At 56.7% G+C, this 24307-nt stretch overlaps 1 protein-coding gene across 7 annotated transcripts; it reads right to left on the reverse strand.

Annotated features, from left to right (window-relative positions):
• Positions 1 to 32: 32 nt before the first annotated feature.
• Positions 33 to 21013, reverse strand: TTC38 (tetratricopeptide repeat domain 38). Of its 7 annotated transcripts, none has more exons than XM_045552779.1 (14): positions 20931 to 21013; positions 19796 to 19873; positions 18131 to 18212; positions 16729 to 16900; positions 15363 to 15536; positions 12963 to 13038; positions 10120 to 10239; positions 7453 to 7512; positions 6527 to 6565; positions 5136 to 5217; positions 3233 to 3398; positions 2235 to 2394; positions 1927 to 2000; positions 33 to 965 (listed from the first exon to the last, which is right to left on the reverse strand). In XM_045552779.1, the coding sequence occupies exons 1-14, from the start codon at positions 20961 to 20963 to the stop codon at positions 872 to 874; spliced, it is 1410 nt and encodes a 469-aa protein (XP_045408735.1). In that variant the 5' UTR covers positions 20964 to 21013; the 3' UTR covers positions 33 to 871. The 7 variants fall into 7 exon arrangements, 5 of the variants coding, with proteins under 5 accessions (XP_045408735.1, XP_045408738.1, XP_045408736.1 ...); XM_045552782.1 differs by having other exon boundaries at positions 19796 to 19927; positions 20931 to 21006; XM_045552780.1 differs by lacking the exon at positions 20931 to 21013 and having other exon boundaries at positions 16729 to 16922.
• Positions 21014 to 24307: the final 3294 nt, after the last annotated feature.

The raw sequence follows: 24307 nt of genomic DNA on the forward strand, positions 1-24307 counted from the left end.
TTAACCACAGGAAGCAGGAGACAGAGACAGCATTCATAAGACCAGCTCAAATCCTGTTACAGCCACATGTCACAGTACTTTGGTTTTTGCCACAGCAGAGCAGCCCTGAGCTCAATCCTCACACCCCAGAAATGTACATACATTCATGTGATTAAAATCAAAGTTGACCAAAGCGTATACCTGAGGCTTCGTTATGGTGTGCAGTTTAAAAAGAGAAACAAGTCCAAGCCAGCACCACCAAAGCCCCCCGGGAGGCTCGAAGACTTCCCTCAGAGACAGCAGAAGGGGCAGCCCCAAGTGCCTGTTCATCTGTAAGGAGGGCAGTGGGGGCAGCAAGGCGGGGCCTCCACCAGCCGTGACCCTGGACAAGTCACTCCCCCAACATTGGTACCCTCAGCTGAAAGATGGGACGACAGAACCTGTCTAGAATATAAAGAAACTAAATGAAAGGGCTTATCTCAAGGGCAGCCTGGTGGGGGAGGGGACATCCTGGTGGGGGAGGCCGCCTCGACCTTGTCTGGAAGATCCTCCTCCAGCTGGGTCTGCCCCAGCCCTGCCCTGCCCTCCAACCCCCGAAAAACAGGAAGTAGAAGTGTCCCTGGGAAAAGAGTTTGCAAGCTAAGTGGAAAGACAACACCTCCACTGGCTCTGACTGCTTAAAAATGCACATTGGCCCCCAACAAGGACTGGAAGATCCTGAATCATATTTAAAATGAATTTGTGCCCCCTGCCCCCATAAAACTGCTGGTTTTCAGGGCTTTCTGCTTAAGGCTGAAGACCTCCCTCTAAAAGCCTCACCAACAGGCTCTGGCTGTTTCCTGCCCCTAGCCCGGTGCAGCAGCCAGACTGGGGAGGCCACAGCCGGGCCGGCTCATTGCATGAGGTGGACGGTGGCCGCCTTGCGGATGAGCCGCTCAGTCAGGGGTGAGTTAGGCTTCAAGGCGTCCCGCTCCATCAGCAGGCTCCTGAGGAAACAGACATGAGGTTCTGTTGTAGAACTTTCTAAAAGAATTTGGGGCCTGGTGGTCTCTTGGCCCCAAGACACGGGCAGCCTGGGCTGCAGCACAGAGGGAACAGGATGGGTCTAGGCCCAGAGGCAGGAGGCCTGGGCTGGGGCAGGGGGAAGGGGAGAAAGCTCAGACCTCCAGGGCCACGTCCAAGCACAGCTGGCAGGAGCAGGGCCGGGACACCCAGGTTGGAGAGCACTTTGACTCTGTCTTAAAGATAAAAACTAGAAACCAAAAGGGACAAGAATTCTAGGGTGTGGATGTCACCGTGGCCTTGTCTGCCTCGGGGAAAGCCACAGCTCAAGTACTTAGAGCTCGCCCTCCTGTCCCAGTGCAATGCTGGGGACAGGAGGGATGGGGCAGGAGGGTGGGGTGGAGGGTGGGCAGGAAGCCACACCTGGGACTGGCCCAGGAAAAGCAAGTGGCAGAGCAGAAGGTGTGGGAAGAAACCCAGTTTGAAGAAAGCAGTACAGGCAGTGTGAGAGAGTCCCTGCTGTGCACTGAATGTCTGTGTCCCCGCTTATGTGGAAGCCCAAATCCCAAGGTGACGGTCTTAGGAGGTGGGGCCTTTGAGAGGTCATTAGGTCATGAGGGTGGGCCCTTGCGAATGGGATTAGTGCCCTTGCAAGAAGAAACATGAGAGAACTAGCTCTCAGAGGAAAGGTCGTGTGAGGGCACAGCAAGAAGGTGGCTGTCCACGAGCCAGGCAAAGAGGCCTCACCAGAAACTCAACCCTGCTGGTTGGGCCTGGGGGTGGAGCCAGCTGGGTCCCTTTGGTCAAGTTGACAGTGACACAGTGACAAAGGAGAACAAATTCCCCTGCAGCCTCCCATCTTCACAACCTCAAAGCAGGAACCACCTCAGCCGAGGGAGCTGGGAGCCCCCAGGTCCTGTGCTGGGAAGGGGGCGAAGAGCTCACCGGGCCACGTTCTTATGGACGCTGGAGGTGCAGTTTAAGGCCGCGTGAATCAGCAACTGGTTGAAGACATCTCTCTGAAATGTCAGTTGGGCAAGTTAGGCCCCTGGACGGCGGGAGAGGGATGGGAGCCCCCACCCACAGTGGCCAGCCTGCCCTTCTCCCGGGGAGGGGCTGTGAGAGATAAGGACACTCCCACATCGCGGGCACCAACACCCTGGGAGAGGCTTGGGGGCTGCTGGGCACACAGGCCCCCTGACCCAGGCCCCTTGGGCTCCGGCTGGTGGCTGTGCTGGGGGCGGCTGCCTCACCTGGGCGTTGCTACCTCCAATCTGGACGATCCGGTAGCGGATGGGCAGGAGCAGTTCCACGACGCGGTCGGGGTTCCCGTCCTCAGCCTCCACCAGGGCCTGGCACAGGGGCAGCCCCACGTCTCGGGCCAGGAGGTGCTGACAGTTCTCCCCTGGGGATCTGCCAACCCAAGAGCACCCTCAGCAGCCCGCCCTGCCACACTGCAGCTGTGGGGGAGGGGCGTTTCCTACTCAGCAGGTGTCCCTGGGCTGGTACCCCACAGCCACCCTAAGGGGTGACATGACTGAGGAAAGGCCGCCCAGTGAGAGGGGAGAACAGGGCTCTGACCTCAGATCCAGGTGAGAGTTGGCCCATTACCAGTCACCTGGCCCTGGGAAGGTCCCCCACCTTCTGGCCTCAGTTGGCTCAACTGTAAAGTGGGTGTAAGGGTACGACCTCCCACAACTGTCAGGACTGCAGGTAATGGTCTGGCCCTGAAAGCCAAGGACAGCAATGCCACCAGGAGGGAATGGCTGTGGCAGCCCAGGTCTCCCAGGCCAGCCCTCACCAGTCCTTGGCAGGCACCATTCCTGATTTACAGATGAGGAAACTGAGGCTGAGAGCAGAGAACTTCCTTGTCCAGGATCTGTACACAGCAGGTACCTCTGGTTCCAGGGCCCCCGCCATGGGAAACTGTGTCCCCTGCCACGGGAAGCTGCCCTGTGACACTGAGGCTCTTGTACCCACCCCAGGGACGGAGAGGCAGCTCTGTGTCCTGGAGGAACCAACTATACCCCTGTGGGTCACACTCCTGTGGGCCACACACCTGTGGGGCCCACACCTGCAGCGGCACACCGGGGGGCACACACGGGGAAACAGCCCTCCACGGGCACCCCCAAAGCTGCTCTCAGGTGGGGCCTCCACCCCCAGCCTCCCTGCAGGCAGGGGCGGGCACTGAACAGGCCTCCGCCCGGCCTGGCACCCTCGCCCTCAGCCTGACAAGGGCTCCCCCGCGTACTCGCTGGCGTCTCGCAGGGTGGTCAGCAGCTCCTGCGTGGTCTGCGGATCCCGTGCACCCAGGGACGCCATCAGGAAGTGGGCGTCGTTGAACAGCAGGACGTGGTCTCGGCTGTGCTTCCGGGTCACGGGCAGGACCTCTTGCCACCGCTGGCCCACAGACACCCCTGAGGACACAAGGAGGGGACCCGGCCCGGCGTGAGGCTGCAGGGCGTGTCCTGCCCATGGGCCTCCTGCCCCACACAGCCCTTGGGGGCCCCACGACCTGCTGAGGCCTGTGGACTCCCAGCTTGTATTAATTTCGTTTAATTATAAAAGCAATAGATGCATAAGGTAGAAAGCAAATTAAAAAAAAAAAACTATTGAAGGTTATTAAATGAAGTCTTCGACCTCTTTGACAAACCCAAAAAACTTTTCAAATGTCCCTGTGGTTACCTCGAATCTCGCACCTGATACGTCACAGGTACTCGGCTAATTTGTCGAGTTAGCAGCGAGCGACCGTCTCCCTCTGTGTCGGGACTGTCCCTGCGTCTGCGCCAGTCTCCAGCCAGCGCCACCTCCCCCGCCGCCCCCGGCTCCTCCATGACCGCCACCATCGCCGCAACCTCACTTCTCACCCGCCACACTAGACAGCGGCTCGTGTGCCGCTCTGCACAGCAAGGAAACCAGCGGCTTCTCCTTCCCCCACCCGCCCTCGGCGGCCCCCTCACCTCTCGCCCTTCCTCACCTCTGCTCACACCCGCCCTGCGGCAGCCCAGAGCGCGCCAGGCGGATTTCCAGCTCTCTGCCTCCGCCGGCAAAGGGCTAACGGGGTCTCGGGGTCAACCTGCCCTCAGGGGCTCCCTCTTCACACAGCTCTGGACAGTGTTTGGCAGGACAAGAGACACAGGCCTCTCTTCAGCCCCGGGCTTCACTTCCAGGGCTAGAAAATGGAGCAGCGGCCTCCTCCAGGGTCCCCCGCCTCCCCGCGGGCTCCTCACAGATCCCCCCGCCTCTTCGCCAACTTCACGGCCTCCTCGCTGCTCGCCGGGGCTCCGGCTCACCTGCCCTGCGCACGGGTGGGCTTCCTGGCTCCCGCCTCTCAGCCTCCCCCTGCCCCAGCCAAGCACATGGAGCTGCCCTCCAGTCACTCCTCCGGTAACAGGCTGCTGGCGTGTGTCCTAGTGGCTTTGGACAGGCTGTTCCCTCCATGTGTAAAATCCCTTCCTCTGCCTGGCAAACCCTACATGTCCTTCTATGGTTCACATTTCACCTCCACTAGGAAGCATTCCTGAAACCTTCCAGAAGCAGCTTGCCGTGCCCTCCCTCAGGTCCCCGAACTGTCCTGCCTGGTCTTGCATCCCACATTGCAGTTCTGAGCCAGGGCCTGGGCCAGGCCCTTGTGGGTACAGGTTTGGCTCCGCTGAGCCTGGGGACAGGGGGAGAAGCACCTGGCACCCCCGCAGTGGGCCGGAGCCCTCCACTGCCCCAGAGCTGTGGCCGCCCCATCCAGCCTCCCCGCAGAGCATGGCGAGGTTGGGAAACCACCTGCAAAGCCGGGGAGTTGAGAAACGCCCAGCTCCCATGCTCTAGGAAAGGAGGCAGCATCAAGACAGGTGGCCAGGTGCCATCTGTGCCCCAAAGGCCTGGCAGGCAAACCGTGGGAATGGCAAGTGCCATCCTGGGCACAAAGCCGGAGACCTTCACACCAAGGAGTGGTGGGAACTGGCAGAAAGGGCAGCGGGGCCGGCTGGGAGCACTGCGGCACCCAAGACAGCAGCCAGACAGCCCGTCCAAGGCCTGCGGAGGGCCCTGGAGCAGCTCTCCCATGAGCTCTTGCCCAGCCCTGGGCCTGGGCCATGGCACCTCCCTCACAGCGTGGGAGGAAGAAGGCAGGGGCCGGGGGAGAGCGGAGACGGGGCTACCTTCCATCTGGAGGCGGTAGAGCATGGAGCAGCTGTCCACCACATCCAGCATCGCACCGCTGGCCCGCAAGCTGGGCAGGATCTGGAAGACAAGGGCCACCCAAGGCCAGGCTGAGCAGTGACCTGCACAGAGCAAGCCCTCAGCAAATGGGGGCCACCACCACCCCCCTCCCCCAACAGTCAGGACTGTCACCTTCACCCAGGGCTCAGGCTGCAACAGACACCAGAAGGGGCACTGGGCAGACCTAAGAAAGAGCCCAGAGCACTGCACACCCGGGCATGTGCCGGGACCAGGCCTCTGTCACCTCCCACTCCCAGACCACGCTGGCAGGAGACTCGCCTGGCCCGTTCTTGCTTCTAGATTCAGCTTTGTTTAGCAGGTTACTCTGAGCACACGGTGCACGAAACCCTTCATTTCTTACTACAACGTCCTGACGATGCTGAAAGGGTTACTTTACTGGAACTTTACTATGTGCTTTTCTCTGATGTTTAGATCCCAAATCACAAGCATTTCTGTGGTCCCAGGTTTTATTATTAAGCCCTCACTGGGGCACCTGGGAGCTGTGAGTCAGGCTTTTTTCCTCTCAAAAGAATACCCAGGGGCCAGGCGCAGTGGCTCACACCTGTAATCCTAGCACTTTGAGAGGCTGAGGCAGAAGGATCGCTTGAGGTTAGGAGTTCAAGACCAGCCTGGGCAATGGCAAAACCCTTGTCTCTACAAAAAACTGAAAAATTAGCTGGGCATGGTGGCATGCACCTATAGTCCCAGCTGCCTGGGAGGCTGAGGCAGGAGGACCACTAAGCCAAGGAGTTGGAGGCTGCAGTGAGCTATGATGACACCACTGCACTCCAGCCTGGGAGACACAGTGAGACCCTGTCTCAAAAAAAAAAATAATAAATAAAAAGAATACCTAGGGGCCGGGGAGTTAGTGTGTAGTGGGGGTGGGGAGCTTCAGTTTGGGAGCATGAAAAAGTTCTGCAGATGGAGGTGGTGATGGTCGCACAACAATGCGAATGAGCTCAATGCTGCAGAGACCACTTAGTCTTGTTATGTATATTTTACCAAAATAAAAAAAATTCCTTTGGGTAGATCAATTATCTTACCAAAAAAAGGTGATCTAAAAGGACTGGAGAAAAGTGTGCAATTGTTGAGATGGTCCACTTAGATGTGTAAATCTATCAGTACCTGTCACCAGAATGTCCCCATCACATGCCGGGTTACAACAGTGCTTTTGGCAAAAGCCAAGCCCAGGAGGTCTTACACAAGCAAGAAATATGTTCCTGCTGCAGCTGTCTGTTCTGGCTGGGACAATCCTGACGAGCTCAACAATCTATTCGAGACTGTGAGGCAAAGTGCTGCGGCAGAGCACGCAGGGTCAACACAGACTTACATGATTGTCGTAAACAGTCAGCGCAGCCTCGTATTCGCCCTGGAAATAAAGTCCCCGTGATTACCACCTGGAGAAGCAGATGTAACACTGAGAAACGAACTGGGAATGGCCGGGCAAAGCCCCCTGAGCACATGACCCTGACCTCCTACAGAGGGGCACGGGCAGTGCCGGGCCGTGGGTCTCAGGATAGGGGCAGGTGACCCGCTTCCGCCAGGCTCTGCACTCCCCAGCGGAGACACGGCAGAGGCCTGGCGCTGTCTGCCAAGGGGACGGTTCCTGAGAAAGCATTATTTTTCCTATTAGAAACGTTAATGTAAGTATTATTATATTAACTGCTGTGAGCCTTTTACTTATTTCCTTCTAGCATTTTGTTTTTCTACATATATTTTCCCTATTCTACATTCAGCTGGGTCCACTGCTTTCTTCTAGACATTGTATAGTCACATTCTGATGCCACGACAGGGTCCTCGTGTTCCAAGCATCTCTCTCTCCCTCTTTCTTTGGACACTTAGGGAGCTTCCGGTTTTTCTCTATGATGCAAGAGACACCCTCACAGATGGAATCACGGGGGCCAGGCTGTCCCCAGCAGCTGCCCTGGCTCCCGTGGGAGGCTCTCACGGCTCATGCAAGCCCGTGGATGCGGGCTTAGCTGTCTACTCCAGCAGCGGAGGGGCACTCAGGCCAAAAGATGTCTACAGACCATACACAGTAGATGTGATTTCCAAGTCTGGACGGTGACAAAATCCCCAAAGCAGTTCCAGCCTGCACAGCCCTTTGAAAATGTACACACTGCATTGCACGGGGCTCCCTTCAAATGCACAAGCACAAGATACTAACTCCAGGGATGTGAACAAAGAGCAAAAGCTAGAAAAATATTCTTCCTCTGGACATCTCTGCAGGGAAGACAGCGCAGACGGTCACCTTACCTTTTCAATCAGATATAAAGCCCAGTGCCAATAATTGTGACAAGCAAGCATGTCAGAGTCCTGGGGAAAGAACAAGAGAATTAAAGAAAAATCGGACGGCCTGTGGGAAAAAACACAAGTGTTCTTTTGTACTAATGTGGGATCCATGGAGAGTCCTGAGGCCCACGGCATGCCCCAGTGGCTCGGGGCACTTGGGTAAAACTGTGAGGGTCAACTCCAGCAGGCAGCGGCAGCGCCGGCAGAGTATGGGCGCGGAGCTGATGTGCAGAGGGTTACCTAGGCCGCCTCTCAACATGCAGCAGTTTTACGGTAAGACCTGTGCTTGGCTCAGAGCTGCTGCTAGGACAGTCCAAGTTTGGGAAACTGGACTCCTGGCCCCGGCAGGTGACAGTACTCAGCCCCCAGAAACCAAAAACAAACCCCACTGGCCGAAAAGAGGGGAGCTACCCCCCCTACACACACACAGAGGTGAATCTAGAGGCCCGAGAGTTCCTCCCTCTTGCCCCCGGGCCAAGTACACACCCTCCCCGGCACTCAAGGCTTCATTGCTCGCTGACGCCACGCACATAGCAGGTATTCAGTAAGCGCTGAGCAAGTGACCTGGCGTCCTCACCCTGTGTCCCTGTCCCAGGGGAGGCCCCCTCTCCCTTGAGACCACGGAGCTCACCTGCCCCAGCCCACCTGGGGGGCCAGCCCCCACCAGAACACCAGCCTTTCCTCCTGAGGCCTGGGCAGTCAGTCCCTCCACTGCCTGGACACCTCCTGCTGCCCCTGGAAAGAGCAACTGACAACGCCTCCAGCACAGCCCAGGTCCACCCTGCACCTGGGCTCGAGGACACCAAACTGCCCGGCTCCCCTCTGCCTCACAGGCCACCACAGGCCTTCGCGTCTTTGCTTGAGCTGGTCCTGGGCCGGGATACCCTCCATCTCCCCATCCTGTGCGTAGCAAACACCTACTCATCCTTCAGTACCAGCTCAGAGGTCACCTCCTCCAGGAAGCCTTTCCTGACCACTGCCCCCCAAAGCCTGCTTGGGTTTGATGCCTCCCCTGGGTTTCCACATCCCCGAGAGAGTCCCTGTCATGGTGTAGCTCATGCGCTGCCAGGAGGCTGCTCTTTCCACTTCACCAGCCCTGCGAGGACAGAGAATTCTGGGCTGGATCCTCGAGGGGTCGCTGGGGCGGGACACAGGCCTGGGCAGGGACTAGAGTCTGACTGAGCTCTGAGCTAGGCAGCCAAACACCTGAGGTGTGCACAGGAGGTGGACAGGGAGCCTCAGGCTGTGTTGTCCACACCCAGGGCCGTCCAGCCAGGCCAGAGGCCACCAGGAGCCATGCGGGCGACAGATGAAGGCATCAGAGGATGACGGCCCGTTCTGAGATGACCCCAGCCTCAGCTGCCCACAATGGGCACTCATTTGGGGCCAAGAGCTCCACAGATATGGCAGTAGATGAGGAAACCGAGGCTCAGAGTGATCAAGTTCTACCCAGGGTAGAGCCAGGCCTCAAGCGCAGGCATCTCAGGCCACACAGAATCAGAGTTCCGGGAAAGAGAGTGATGCCCGCCAGTGCTGCATCCTGCCAGGCCTCCCGGTCCCCGGTCCTGCCTGGGCAAGCCCTTGCCCCTCGGCAGGAGGGCACGGCTGCACCAGCTGGCCCCCAGCCCAGACCACGCGCTCTCTCCGGCAAGAACTAACAGTGTCTGCCCAGGGGCCCGAGGCTACCGATGCCCCCAGGGCCTCTCCAGTCCCAGAGCCTGGAGATCCTTAGACAGAAGTTCACGGGAACCTCACGCTCTCAAACACCTGCTTTACCTAGGGCCACTCCCGGAGAGCCAGTAATCTGCCTCCGTGTAAATTCATCTCCCTGGGAGTGCCCTGGGCAGGGAGCTGCTCAGATGGCCGGTGACGCTGGCTCCTCCGCTCCCGGTCTCTCCTTGGTTTGCACACTCACATCACTGAGCTGGTGCCGGGCCCTGGGAGGGACCCACCACCTCAGCCCTCGGTGCCCTCGGGAGCCCACCATGGCACGGAGAAGGGCAGGGCAGCGACCCCACCTGGACAGGTGCCAGGCTGTGCGCCAGAGGCCAGCCCTGGGACAACCGGCCCACACGGAGGAGCAAGCGCCTCCACCGCGACGGGGGAGGGAGGGACAGGCCCTCAGAGGGCATCGAGCGGCAGCTGGGCTGGGCGAAGTCGGGCAGCAGGAGTGGGAACAGTGAGGCCACGGCGTGGTCAGGCCCCGGGAAGGAACCCCTCCCCCACAAGGCCCTGGCCCCGCATGCCAGCGCTGCAGGCTGTCACTGCGCCAGTGCCCCCACGGACCTCCCTTCCCGCTGCACTGTGCCACCCTGAGGCGCCGGCAGGAGCGGCAGCTCGGGGGCTCCCAGGCCTCATCCCCGCCAGGCTCCGTCCCCCGCAATTTCCTGACCTTTCACAGCCAGATGCCTCGGGCCAAGACCAATCCTAGAACTGCCTGCAAAATGCCGGTAGGTTGGGGAGCAGTGGGGCTCTCGGGGGACCCTACGGCGCGACAGAAACCCCTCCAAGCTGAACGCAAGTTCCCCGAGAACCAAACCGCACCTGTAACTCCTGCCCAGAAAGCCGCAGCCTGACTCAAGGTGACGCACTGAACCTTCCAGGGAGGGGACCCGGGGGCAAGAATCGTACCTTCCAGTGGTTCTCTGAGCGCTGCATGAACTCCAGCCCCTCCTTGAGCTCTGCCTTCATCTCGTGGATGTGGGCGACGGTGTGCACCGACCACGCGTCTGTCGGGGTAATGGCCAAGGCCTACGCGGGGCGGGGCGGGGGGGTGTTAGTCAGACTGCCCGGGCCGGGCCACGCGTGTCTGAGGGGCAAGAGGAGCCCAAGCGGGAGGAGGCAAGAGCATGGGGACAGGGCTCCGACTCCAACCCATCACCACCCAACCACCAGCACCGTGTCCCGCGGGCCCAGGGCTCACCAGCTTGGGACACCAACCACAGGACGCTGCCATGGAGGGTCTCATTGCACATTTTACAGATGAGGAAACGGAGGCTCAGGGAGGCTAAGCAACTTGCCCAGGGTCACACAGCTCAATGGCAACATGGTCTTTCCAAAGCCAGGGCTCGCTCCCTGACCCCACAGCCTCCTGTATACAGCTGAGTCACATGAGACATGCTGCCCAACCTCTCTAGGCCTCAGTTTCCCTCTGGCGGAGGGGCCACTGTCCACAGGAGCACAGCGTGGACTGTTAAGTGCTCCGTGGGCTGTGGCTGCTGCCTTGTCCCACCACCGCACATGCAGTGACTACACACACGGCTTTCCGGGCTCAGAAACAGCTGGCTCTGACATCACAGCTATGAATGACAATTGCCATTCACTGACCCTTGAGTTTGACAGTGACCAGAGACACAGGCAGGACACATGGAATGCTTCTCACTTCCTAGCAGTTTCATTCAGCTCATGTTTGCTGAGTGCCTAATGAGTGTCAGGTGCAGAGCAGTAAACTGAGACTCACAGAGGTCCCCTAGACTGGCCCCTGCCCAGGTCCCCCACACCAAATCATGGGCTGCTCTCAGCCCCGCTGCCTCAGTCTCCCACACCCTTCACAGGTGTCCAGCAGCCCCGAGCCCCTCTGCCCTGGCCTGGTACCTGCTGCAGGGTTGTGGCAGTAGGTTGTCCCCAGCAAGCCCTGCACCCTGCTCCCACACTCAGCTTCTGTGGGCCCTGCCCGCTCCACAAGGGAACACAGAGAGAAAGAAGGCTCGTCTGTAGGAGTCGTGGGCACCCCCAGGCAGTGAGCACAGGACATCTGGAGAGACTGCGGGGCAGTCTGAGCAGGCTGGGCACGGGGACCCGAAGCAGACACGAAGGACTGTGGCTACCGCATCTGTGAGGGGCTGACCAACTTCCTCCCTCTCTTGGAGGCCTCCCAAGCTTCCCTGGGAAAGTCCAAACTGGCTTCCTGGGGCACCAGGCCCAGCCCAATTGGCCCCTGCCTGTCCACCTCCAGCCCTGGCTCCTGGCACCCTGACACCCCCTACACCCTAAGGTCTCAGCCCACGAAGCCACTCGGAGCTCCAGGTCCCTGAGCTCTGTGGCTGTGCCTTTGCCCGCTGCTGCCCGGCTAGCAGTCCATGGCTTCTCCTGCCCCTCGCTGGCCTGGGGCCACAGGCACACGGCCCACGAGTTGCCACCCTGATACCATGATAGCCTGGTCTTGCTCTTGTCTGTGGGGTGCTGGTGTTGGCTCAGAGAGTGGGCACCGGCAGGAGGGAGCAGGGAGGGAGCCTCCAACACTTGTCACTCCTTGTGAGGCATGACCTGCATCTTCCAGCCTCCCTCTGGGGGCACCTGCCACAGGTGGCTCGCCACAGCTACCCATGTCCAAAGCTTCGCCAGCCGTCCCGACAGCCTTCAGGGTGTAGATGGATGCCCCCTAACAGCGGGGTCCAGCTGCGATGGTCTCCGAGGGACCTTCCTGTGGCTGACCCCTGGACATTGGTGCCTGGTCACCCAGGTCATGGAGCCAAGATCACCAGGAAGCCACCCAGGTCTCCCCCAGCCCTGACTCGGAGCTAAAGCAGAGAAGCACCCACCCTGAGCCTCGAGTCTGGGCTCCGATTCCGTAATCAGAGCAGTGTTCAGAGACCCCCCTGAGCCCCATGGGCTTTCTCCTGGGGGGGTGCTGCAGGCTAACGAGGGCACCTTCCGGGGGAAAGAGCCCTGGCTGGGATACTGGGAAGCCAGGGTCTAGCCCAGGCAGCTTAAAGGACAGCCATCAATCAAGTGGCCTGGGTGACAATCTGGCTCTGCCATCTCTGAGCTATGTGGTGTTAGGCACATTTTGGCCTCTCTCTGAGTCCCTTATCCAGGCAACAAGGAGGCTAACATTACGTGGGCAGAGACGTGTGGACACAGGCAGGCGTATATAAAGTGCCAGCACCAAGCCCGGCACAGGAGTGTTTGTCACTCCTGTATGCATGACGGCCCCTCCCTGGGTCTCAGTTTCCACTCCTGCAAGAAGAGGAGAGGAGGGGAGGGACTCCCAGAGCTGTGACAGCTCACACACTGACAGCCACAGCCTGCCACTTGTCCTGGGCCCAGCGTGCCCACCAGTCACCATGATTGGCAATCATTGCTCCAATCACTGAACCTTGGGTGCCGCGGGTGATGCTAGAAACGTGAAGTTCGAGGAAGAAAAGCCAGTGTGTACGTACGCTTCCCACCAACATTCCTGTCCCACCACACAGGGCCACCACTCTCCGCAGCCCAGAGTGAGTGAGGTGACCGCAGCCTCCCTGAGCCTCACTGTCCTTGTCTACAGATGCAGAACCATCGTTGCCCAAGGCACATGGCTCTGAGGACCTTGGGAGGCACACGAGTGACAGACACTCGGTGAGCCCCAGGCAGGCAGCAGCTGCCCACACTAACAGGGGCTCTCCCCAGCGTCTCCGAGGAAACGAGGCCCAGAAGTGGGGTGACTCACGGGGGCCCTGAAGGGTCGGGCACCTCAGGAAGGGCCCTCTTACCTCTTTGGCGAGTTTTTCTGCCTGATCGTAGAAGTTGGTTTCCATCAATCCAAAAGAATAGATGCCTTTCACATAGCTAAAAATGAGAAAAAATATCTCAAAACACAAAGAGGGACTGGTAGCTGGTGGGACTGTGTCCCCCCAAAGAGATGTGCTGAAGTCCTAACTCTCAGCGGCTGTGAATGTGACCTTTTTTGGAAGTAGGGTCTTCACAGGTGTAATCAAGTTTAGATACGTTCACACTGGATCAGGGTGGCCCTAATCCAATAGCCAGTGTCCCCAGAAGAGGCCGTGGGAAGACACAGAGACAGGGAGGGAAGACAGCAGGTGGAGACTACATCAGTGAGGCAGCTGCAGGCCAAGGAACGCCACGGAGTCCAGCCACCGCCAGGTGCTGGACGAGGCAAGAGTGGATCCTCCCCGAGAGCAACCGGAGGGAGCCACTGCTGAGACCTCGATTCGAAGTTCTGGCCTCCAAAACCACAAGTGAATCAATGTCTGCTGCCCAAAGCCACCCAGACGGCCGCACTTTGTAACAAGCAGCCACAGGAGACCGATACACACCCTAACCCCATGCCAAGCTCTGCGCCTCTCAGCATCTCAAGGCTTCCGATTGGTGAGGGGCAAAGTGAACTGTGTCATCCACACGGTCGTCCCGAAACCCGGCACTGACAGCGTCCCCCCGCCTAAGAATCAACACAGGGTCTTTGCTGAGGATGACGAGGGTCCTCTCCCGCCTGTCTGCCTGGTGACACCCACCCAGAGGCCTGGCCCAGGATCACCTCCCTGGGAAGCCTTTGTGACCCAAGGGCTGGCAGTGGCTCCTCCTCTGCGCCCGCAGCACCCTGCACGGCCCCCTGCCCAGCCTGGACTGCACTCGGGGGATGGCCAGGCCCCTCCCCAGCCCCAGACTCCTGCAGGCTGGGCCCTGTCTGGCAGCTCACTCTCTAGCCCAGATGAACATGCTGTGCTGAATAAACGCGTACTTCCTTTTCTCACCTGTACCCACTGGCACCTGAGCATCCCGGGCAGCCACACATGAAAGGGGTGCTCTCCCCTGTGGTTTTGGGGTTAAGTGAAAACAAGATAGAGCCATGGTGTTTCTACGGAGATTCGGAGGTTATCTTTATTACTGTAGCTCCTGTTACTCACTGAAGCAGTGTTCCAGAGCACCGGCTTCCAGAATTATCTTTTTTCTTTTTTTTCAGCATTTATTGAGTGCTTACTGGGGTCATTTAACCCTCAGCATCTAAACATTTATTCAGCGCTTACCGTGTGTCAGGTACTATTAGGCTCTTGGGATGGTACGTTTTACCTGTCAACTTGGCTGGGCCATCGTACCCAGCTGTTCGGTCAAACGCCAGTCCAGGTGTTGCTATGAAGGCATTTTTTAGGGTGATTCACATTTAAATCAGTAGACTTTGAGTAAAGCAGATTCCCCTCCATGTGTGGTGGGCCTCGTCCAATCAGTTGAAGGCCTTAGAGGAAAGGCCAAGGCCCCCAGAAGGAGCTCTGCCTGCAGCTGCCCTCGGACGCAAGACTGTGCTGCCGACGGCCACAGGCGTCTCCAGCCTGCTGCCCTGCCCTGCAGACTTTGAACTTGCCAGCCCCACAATCACATGAGCCAACTCCTTAAAATAAATCTCTCCATTTCTCTCTCTCTCTCTCTCTCTCTCTCTGAGAGACACACGTTATTTATTGGATCAGTTTCTCTGGAGAGCCCTAACAGACAGCTCTTCAATCTATTAGCCTGTTTGAACTCACAACCATCCTGTGATTAAGACATGGCGGAGTCCGTCACGTGTGGTGGTCACCGGGGCTGTCAAGAGACACCCAGGCCTCCCCTCTTCCCAAGCTCAAGGTACAGCTGTACTTCCTGGTCTCCTGTGGGTGGGTCAGGTCATGTGGTCAGTTCTGGCCAATGACTTGGGGGTGGCAGGTTATTCCTGTCATTCTGAGCCCTTAAACGCCATTGTGAGCCCCCAGGAGAGCTCGCTTTTCCCTCTGAGCGACGGTGCATCCGAGGGCAGTTGCTGCATCAGCCAGGACCCTGGAGGGGGACGGGACATGGTCGCAGGTCCCTTGGCCCTCCTGAGATGGACATGTCATATGGGTGAGAAATCAACCTTTGCTGTAATAGCTTTCAGGAAGAAAATCCAGGGAAGGTTTGTTACTGCAACAAAACAGCCCACCCCGACTGACACACAATGGTACTGCGTCATTCGCAGCGGGACGAAGATGAAGTGAAGAAAGTGCAGCCTTTGAACGTTAAAGAACGAGGAGAACAGCCACAGTAGTCTCATTGTTTTTAGGACAGTGCCGAAAGAATTGCCGTATTTTTAGGGCAGGAGAGAGAGAGATTAAGAAATAGAAATGATGTGACTTCCGACCAACACCTACCTGCTAAGGGGGACGTCAGGTGTCCAGAAGGGGTAGATTCGAGCAACAGAATCGCGCATCTGCTCCTGGTAGCCCAGGTAAAAGTAGGCATCGTGGGAGAATTTCAGGGCCAACATGTCTGTCGGGTGGTCCCGGAGAATCTGTTCCCACAGTTCACAGGCTTTCGGAAAGTTCCTGGAAGCCAAGAGAGATTTCTCAGCAACACTGAGCACACAGTCCACCTACACGGGGAGCGTAAAAGGCGTTGCCTCTCACGAATGTCACGGTCTGCACTGAACTGGTTTCTATGTTAGGTTATAGCTCAGAATATTGAAAAAACAGTGGGAAACTTTACTCTCTAGTTCACGTTACAAAAACACTGGGTTAACAAATGGCCAAAGGCACTTCCACTGGAGACCCTGCGCCAGCTGCAGGAAGTCTCCGAGGTGGGATTCCACACCTGGCTGACTCTCCAGAAGGAGCAGGGCAGGACTTTCTCAACGCCTGCACAGTAAGCTCAGGTCACCCAGCTCTGCGGGGCATCTCGCCTGCCCGGGCCGACACGAGGCTGTTCCGGAGAGCCCGGGGACCACCGTGGGAACAGAGTAGCGGGTGACCTGGAGGCAGTGTGAGGACAAGTAGCATATGCGGGAACGTTTTCTTCTCTCTTCTAGTTATTTCGGTAATGTGGCCCTATTATTATTATTATTTATTTTTTTTTTTTTTGAGACAGAGTCTTGCCCTATTATTATTATTACTATTTTTTTTTTTTTTTTTTTGAGACAGAGTCTTGCTCTGTTGCCCAGGCTAGCGTGAGTGCCCTGGTGTCAGCCTAGCTCACAGCAACCTTAAACTCCTGGGCTTAAGCGATCCTCTTGCCTCAGCCTCCCGAGTAGCTGGGACTACAGGCCAGCGCCACCATGCCCAGCTAATTTTTTCTCTATATATGTTTTTAGTTGGCCAGATAATTTCTTTCTATTTTTAGTAGAAAATACTAAGAGCGGGGTCTCGCTCTTGCTCAGGCTGGTCTCGAACTCCTGACCTCGAGCAATCCACCCGTCTCGGCCTCCCAGAGTGCTGGGATTACAGGCGTGAGCCACCGCGCCCGGCCTACCCTATTATTTTTGTAATGAGAATAATACACAATGTATTTAACAAAACCAAATAGTTATTCTGAACACCAAGATGGGAATCCTGCCAGCTGCTTCCTCATCCAGCACTCAGCTGAGGACGGAGCAGCAGGCTGCAACCTCCCATTGGAGGATCTCAGGAGGTGGGGCAGGACCGCGCCCAGGCCACCCCCTGCCCAAGGGCACCGGGAAAGGGAGACCCTGTCAGGCCAAGCGCAGCCTCGGAGGGTCAGCCGCTGGCCGGGCTGGGGCCTCACCCCTCGGCAAAGGTCTCTACCGCAGACACGTGCAGCTGCTCCCGCCGCGTCAGTGGCTGCGTTTTCGAAATCTTCACCATCGTCTTCACAGCCAGGTCCAGCTCTTTGTCCAGCCTCACGGAGCTTCCAGTGCCAATCAGCACCAGGCCGTTGGAGATGGCGTGGCCCATCGCTGGCGAAGGGTTGGAAAGCGGCTGGTGATTCAGATGGAGGGAGTGGCAAGTCTCAAAGCGCCCACAAACACGTGTCTAACGGGGGCATTCTGCTCAGTGCCAGGCACTCGATGGTGCAGTTAGGGGCTGTCTGCAGACTCATCGATTGACTTGTCACCACAACCGGCACATGGCCTCCCAGGGGCACTCATGGACGCTGCTCAGGGGGCTGGTCTAAGGAGGCCCCGGAGCACAGAAGCCACGATCCTGTCTGCGTGGCTCTCGCAGCAGAGTTAGCAGGGAGGGTGCCTTGTGGCCCTTGCAGCAGCCTTGCTGGCAGGTGTGCTGGCCCCCAGGCCCCACCAGGACTTCCCAGCCCCCACCTCGAGAGAGGCAGGGTGTCCACCAGTGTTTGCAATCCAGTCACAGCCCAGGCCTGGGACCCACCTAGGATCCAATCATAGAGGTGGGACCACCTAGTGGGCCCTGCTTCTGACTGGGGGCTTGAGGTCTGCTCAGAGAGCCTGACCCATCCCTGGCTACTGCTCCCTGCTCGGCTGTGCTCAGCTTCCCCAGTTCTTCCCAGTTCTTTCCCTGTCTTGTCCCTGCCAGGGTAGAGAGCTCCCTGCCTTCAGTGTGACCAGGCTGCAGCGGGGGGAACAGCTGCCCTGACGAGAGGACTGTCCTTCTCCCAGACCCAGAACCTTGCCCCATACTAAGGCCACCCACCTGGAGTTCTGGAATGCACTGTGCTAACCTTCCCATGCCGGCCACACACATAGCTCGCCTAGATGCCAGCCCCTGCCACCCGCTGGTCCTCATCCCATCCCAGCCACTCTGGGTGAGGCCTCACCTGTCCCCTGACCAAGGCTGCAGTGGCCACCTCTTGTGATCCAGAGGTCTGGGCTAATCCCAGCCCCTCAACTACCGGCTAGGTGGCTTTGGGTACATGTCTTACTCTCACTGAACCATGGTTTCCTCATCTCAAAAGTGGGATCAGCGTTTTCCTTGCGGAATTGATGGCAATTAGAGAAAAAATTGAAAACCGCCTTTGATTAGCATCTTTATGGTAACGGGTGTTATTCCAAACCCGATGGAAGCTGTCCATTCCCTCCCTCTGTCCAAATGCCAGACTGGATGCTGCCACCCCACATGCCTTCCCCAAACCAACTAAGTCCCTGTGGTCAGGGAATGGGACAGAGGCTGGATCCCTGAAACTGGGCTCCTCACTCAGGGAAGATGTTACTCACCGAAGGTCGGATCTGCTGCTTTGAGCTTTGACAGGCAGCCCTCAATGCCCCCGAGACTCTTGTCATTGGTCCACTTCACATACTGAAAAAGGTCAAACAAAGGTGTCCTCATGGAGTCCTTGGATCATATTGATGATGATGTGTTTCTTTTTTCCTTTCTAGAACATTGAGTGTTTTCTGGACTCTAACCCAAAGAAAATACAACTTAGTTGATCTTATATGAAGAGATTAAATACATATAACTCAAGGCACACTTTCTAGGGCTGGTGATGCCACCATTTCCAAAAAAAGAAACATCAAAAGGAAGGTTCTTCCTGGCAGGTGATCTGCCACCCATTGGCTTCTTCAGCCCTAAGAGGGGCCTTGAAATTGGTCACGATAGGGACATTTCTGCTTCTTACTCATACCTTTTAAAAATAGCCACAGTAAAAATTCATTACAGAGAGTTAGAAAAGGACACAAAAGCTGGAAGCTGAAACTTAATCTAATCTCTTCTCATTACCATTTTTGACAATTCGATATATTTGTTTCTAGTCCTTTTTTTAAATGCCTGTTTTCAAAAAATCCTAAAACTATAACAACGCACTGGATTTTAAAATGTGCCTTTTCAGTTGTCAAACCTACATCTACACACAATTAGCATACGCATTGTAACAAGAGTCAGGGGAGCCGGCACGGAGACTCAGAGAACCTGGGTTCTAATGCAGGATGGCTCAGAGACACCAATGTGCGCACGCAGCACAGAACACGCACAGGCTGAGAGGATAAGCTGCCACTGAATCGGGGAAACGTGGCCTGTGACAAACTGAGAGCTCTACAGAGGCCAGTAGAGTACTGGAGAGGCAAGTGGACCAACGTTGAACACAAAATAGATGAAGGGCTCAAGGGCACGCGGTGGAGTCCCTGGCAAGGACAGGCTGGGAGCAGACGCGCCCGTGGCATAGCTAACTTCATTAGTCTTCCTGTTCAGCTTGTATGCTTCTAGGAGCTTCCCTGGTCCTCGTGTCTTACAGACAGAGGCAGTACGCAGCAGTCTCGCAGCTCTGGATAAAGCCAAGCTTTAGTTTTCCATCGGTGTATTTAGACCTAGGTGCATCCTGGTTCTATCTCTAACTCACTAGAAGACCTTAAACTCAAGTTGGTTCAACTCTCTGGGGCTCTGCTTCCCCACCTGTTAAACAAACTAGTTGGCCCTTACTTCTGAGACCCCTCCTAGTTCTAAAACTATAGACTCATCATTGTAGAAATAACTGTTAAAGTGCCAGAAGGTCTTGGCACAGCCCCAGGTGAGAGTAGTATGTTCACAGATTAGCCCAGGACAGGATGCCACGCCCTACGGGGCAGAGCCCCACATGGAACCCTCAGCAGGCCACGGAGGGACACCTGTGGAGGCTCAGCACAGAACCATCCCTCATGGTGAGCCCCCAGCTCTGTGCCCCCCACTTAGGGACCTGGGGAAAGAGGGCAGTGCAGAGGCCCTCTCAGCCGTGCTGTGGGCCCACAGAGACGGCGCCACACGTTCCCACCTCCTCAGTACAGAGTACACAGATTTACTGCACCTATCGCACCTTAGGGTCACAGTGCAATTTAAAAAGCATTCACCAATTAAAAACCCTGCCCACAGACCTTCACAGAAGGGGCCACCGCTTCTCTCGGCAGGCATACCTGGGTCAGGGTGGCGTCAAACAGCTTGCAGGCTTCGTTGCTTGGGGTGGAGAGTGGGAGCCCAGCGTCCTTCCACGCCTGCACACGACAAGGAAGGAACACCAGGGCCTTATTCCAAGGAGTCCTTCAAACCTAAACACACACAAACCCCAACGCCCAACACACTCACAGATCTCCAAATGCCGAGCAATCGTAAGATGAGGCCTTGTGGGGCACTCTCAGACTTCACAGTGTAGAGCAGAGAGAGAGAGCTGAGCCCCCGTCCCCATGCAAACCCCAGCAAGCTCTGAACAGCTGTGTACCCTCAGGTGAGATCCTCCCTCTCAGACCCTTGGCTGCCCCTCTGTAAAATGGGCTGGGGAGGCCCGAACGAGGTGACTATGAGCAGACACTGGGTAAACAGGACCCCTCAGCACAACAAGGGGTCTGGCAGGCAAGACAGAGGCCGGGGTGGTCTTTCCATCTGGCGGGCAGAGTCACACTACCTGCCAGCCACCAGAGCACTCCTCCCATCTCCCCGCTGCCTCAGACATCTGACCTCCAAGTGTGGCAGTGCAAACATCTCCCAGGACAGGTTTGTTCACTGTAATGACTACCCTCGGTGTCCTGCCAGGGCACTGTCTGGTGGCTCCTCTGGGCACAGGAAATGCCCTTTACTCCCGGCCAGCTCAGAGGGCCACCTTCTCAGGTTTGGTATTGGGTAGCTGTGGACAAGCCTTCTGGCCCCTGTGACCTTCATCTTCCTCATCTGCAAAATGGGCTCAGGCTCCCTGCCCTGGGTGGGGTCAAGGGAGACCCTCACTATAGCCAGGCGTCCCTGCGAACCACGCCATGCCCAGTGAGCCAAGTTTTTAGGAGGTCTCGGGGTTACCAGGACCTCAAGGGGCACCGCTTGTGTCCCTTAATGGGGACACCCACAAGAGAGTCCCCTGGTCCCTTCTATCCCGCTGACCCCTGAAGTGCCCGCGTCCCGCGCCCCAGCCAGGTCCACCGCCCCTCCGCCGCGCCGCTGCCGGCCGGCGTCCCCCGCCTGACCCCGGGTTGCCCGCAGGCCCGATGCCGCCCGCCCGGCGCGGGGCCACCCCCCGGGTCCCGGCGCCCGAGGGGGACCCGGCCGGGGGCGGCCTCCGCGTACCTGGCAGTCGCGCAGCGGCGCGGGCGCGGCCATGGTGCGCTGCTCCGGGTCCCGCGGGTCGCGGCTCCCGGCGCCGCCCGGCCTTCCGGGGAGCGGCGGGGCGGGGCGGGGCGGGCGCGCTCTCCCGCTCGCTTACTGGTGGGTTTCGGACAGACCCGCCCTGGCCCAGGGGACCCGGGCCGGCTCCGGAGGCCCCGCCGAGCGACTCCGTGCCGGGGCTGGGCCGCCCAGTCGGGTGGTCCGAGGGGCGTCCGCGGGCTCCCCTGCTCCCGGGCTGGGGGGCACTTTGCTGGGAGCCTCCGTGTTCGCGCCTGCCTCCCCCATCAGACCGGGGGCCTGGGGCAGGAAGGCCAGGGCGCCGGCCTCGGGATGCGCGCCGGGTGGTCCAGCCCGGTCTTGCCTGTCTTCCCCTCCCCCCGCCGGGGACCCTACTGGGGAGGCTGCTGCAGTCAGGGTCCCTTGGGAGGCAGGGGAGCCCTGGGACAGCGGTTACTTTCAAGTTCTATGCAGTCCCACTGGGAAGGCATCCGCACGCGCACACCACATATTCAGATGTCATTTTGGGCCGACATGTCCTGGACCAGCTTTACTGAGTCCCACTGCTGCCCTGGGGCTCCTGCCCCTCCCTTCTCAAGGAAGTGCAGCGCAAGGACAGCTCCCCCGTCCTGCAGAGTCAGACCGCGCCGAGCTCTGCCATCGGCCACAAGCCTGGAGTCAACTGAGTAGTGCAGGGGCAGATCCTGTTTTTATTAAAATTGTTGATATTTTGTGCATCAAAATATTTTTTGCATTAATTTTGATTTTGAAAAATATTGCATTAAAATATTACTTGTTTTATGTGAGAGCTGAAACTATAAAACGCTTAGAAGAAAACACAGGTGTTAAATCTTCATAACCTTGGATTTGGCAAAGGATTCTTAGATATAACATCAAAAGGACAAGCAACGACAACAACAAAATAGATAAATTGGACTTCATTAAAATTAAAAGCTTTTCTGCATCAAAGGACACTACCAGGAAAGTGAAAGGACAAACTCCAGAACTGGAGTAAATATTTGCAAATTGTGTATTGGGTAAGAGTCTAGAATCCAGAATATATGAGGAATTTTAGGCTGGTGGCCCATAACTGCAATCCCAGCACTTTAGGAGGCCAAGGCAGGAGGATTGCTTGAGGCCATATGCAACCATATTGGAATTATTTCTTTAGCTGAGGCGTGGGCGCATGCCAGGGTTATTATTTTGTAAATCTTTTTGTATGTCTTAGCTATTTTATAATCAAGAAAAATACCCTTCTCTCTGCGCCCCCTTCCCCTCTGTCTCCTGCCCACTTCTCTGTCCCACCACATAGGCAAAACTTACCCAAAGAATTGTATGTGGTCTTCTCCACTCCTCATCTCCCTCCTATTCCCCCTGCTCCACCCCACTCAAACTTTTGTCCCACCACTCTACTGACACTGCTCCTGTCCAGGACACCAGAAACCTCCCTGTTCCCAAATCCAGGGGCCACTTTCCCCACTTCACCTCCCTGACCTTGGCCACATCTGACACAGCTGTCCTCATACTCTTGAAACCCTCTTGTAGTGACTTCACCTCCTCATCAGTCTTCTCCTGCCTCACTGCCCCTCCTTCTGTGTCTCCGCCTTGGCTTGACCTTTAGATATTGGGGGGCTCCACAGTCTGTCCACTCTTCCATGGTGCCTCCTCCCTATGCAATCTCTGATCCCAACCTGAGTCTCCAGCCCTGATGTTTCCTGTCCTAGTCAGCTGTGGTGGCCATCCAAATCCCACAGACTGGGTGGCTTAAACAACAATTTATTTCTCACATTCTGGAGGCTGGACATCCAAGATCAGGGTAACGGCATGATCGAGTTCTTGGTGACGGCCTTCCTCCTGATTTGCAGATCTTTCCTTGGTACATGCACATGCAGAGAGAGATTTCTCCTTTTAAAAGGCCACTAATCCCATCATGAGGGCACCACCCTCATGACCTAACTAACCCTAATTACCTCCCAAAGGCCCCACCTCCAAATACCATCATGTTGGCAATTAGGGCTTCAATTGGGGAGGGGGGACACAAATATTCATTCCGTGGCACCACTAAATACCAGACTTAGATCAGGGTGACCCACAGGAAACTGCTGACATGTGACTATGTTTGATCCATCAAAGCAGCAATTTCCTAAGGTCCAACGGAATACAGACCACTTCCTGAACAGATCTAACAGACATGACATGACATGACCAGAACAGAAGTGGAGTCATCCTTGTTTGCTCTTTTTCACTTACATCTGACATCTAAGGCTGGTTTCATGGGTGTGCACCTGGGCAGTCACACAGGGCCCCACACCTAGAAGGGCTCATGCTTGGGTTAATGCTCTGCCTTAGCTGTCTTGAAATTCTTAGTAATTTTGGAACAAGGAACCCTGCATTTTCAGTTTGCATAGGGCTCTGAAAATTACATAGCCGGTCCTGCTAACATCCAATCCATTAACAAGTGCTGTCTTTTCTGAATCCTTTGCTGTTCACCACCTCTACCTATCACAAACCCAAACCAAGTCAAGATCAGCTTACCTGCATACCTGGTGTTCTTCCAGCAGTCAGGCCTGCCCCTTCATCTCACTGGACCCCTCCTCACTGGACTCCCTTCTCTCACTCCTGCTACCTACAACCTAGTTCGCACACAGCAGGATGCTGCCTGCAAAATGGAAATCAGATCAGGCCCCTTTGCTGCCCAAAATCCCCTGAAGGCTTCCCAATCCACTTGAGATAAGATCCAAGTGTGTTAGTTACCTGACCCTAGAAGCCCTGCCTGCTCTACCTTGGCCATCTCTCCAATTACATCTCCCACCACTTCCTCTCCCCCCTGCTCACCCCAGCCACACCACTAACCTTCTGTCTCCTTCCTGCCTCCATGCTTTTGTACTTACAGTTCCCTCTCCTAGGAATGCTATTCCCTAGCTCTTTTTGGAGCTTGCTCCCTCATTTCACGCAGATCTGCAGGCTCAGATGGCATCTCCTCGGAGAGAACTTTCCTGACTGCCCTCTCCGATCCCTACTCCTGACCACTCACCATGCCTTACTTTTCTTCACACCACTTATCACACCCGAAATCATACACATTAAATCCAGGCCTGATTACTTTTTTTTTTTTTTTTTTTGAGACAGAGTCTCACTCTGTTGCCTGGGCTAGAGTGCTGTGGCATCAGCTTAGCTCACAGCAACCTCAAACTCCTGAGCTCAAATGATCCTTCTGCCTCAGCCTCCCGAGTAGCTGGGCCTACAGGCATGTGCCACCATGCCCGGCTAATTTTTTCTATATATTTTTTAGTTGTCCAGCTAATTTTCTTTCTATTTTTAGTAGAGACCGGGTCTCGCTC

This window comes from Lemur catta, chromosome 6, assembly GCF_020740605.2.
Source record: "Lemur catta isolate mLemCat1 chromosome 6, mLemCat1.pri, whole genome shotgun sequence".
Lineage (NCBI taxonomy): Eukaryota > Metazoa > Chordata > Mammalia > Primates > Lemuridae > Lemur > Lemur catta.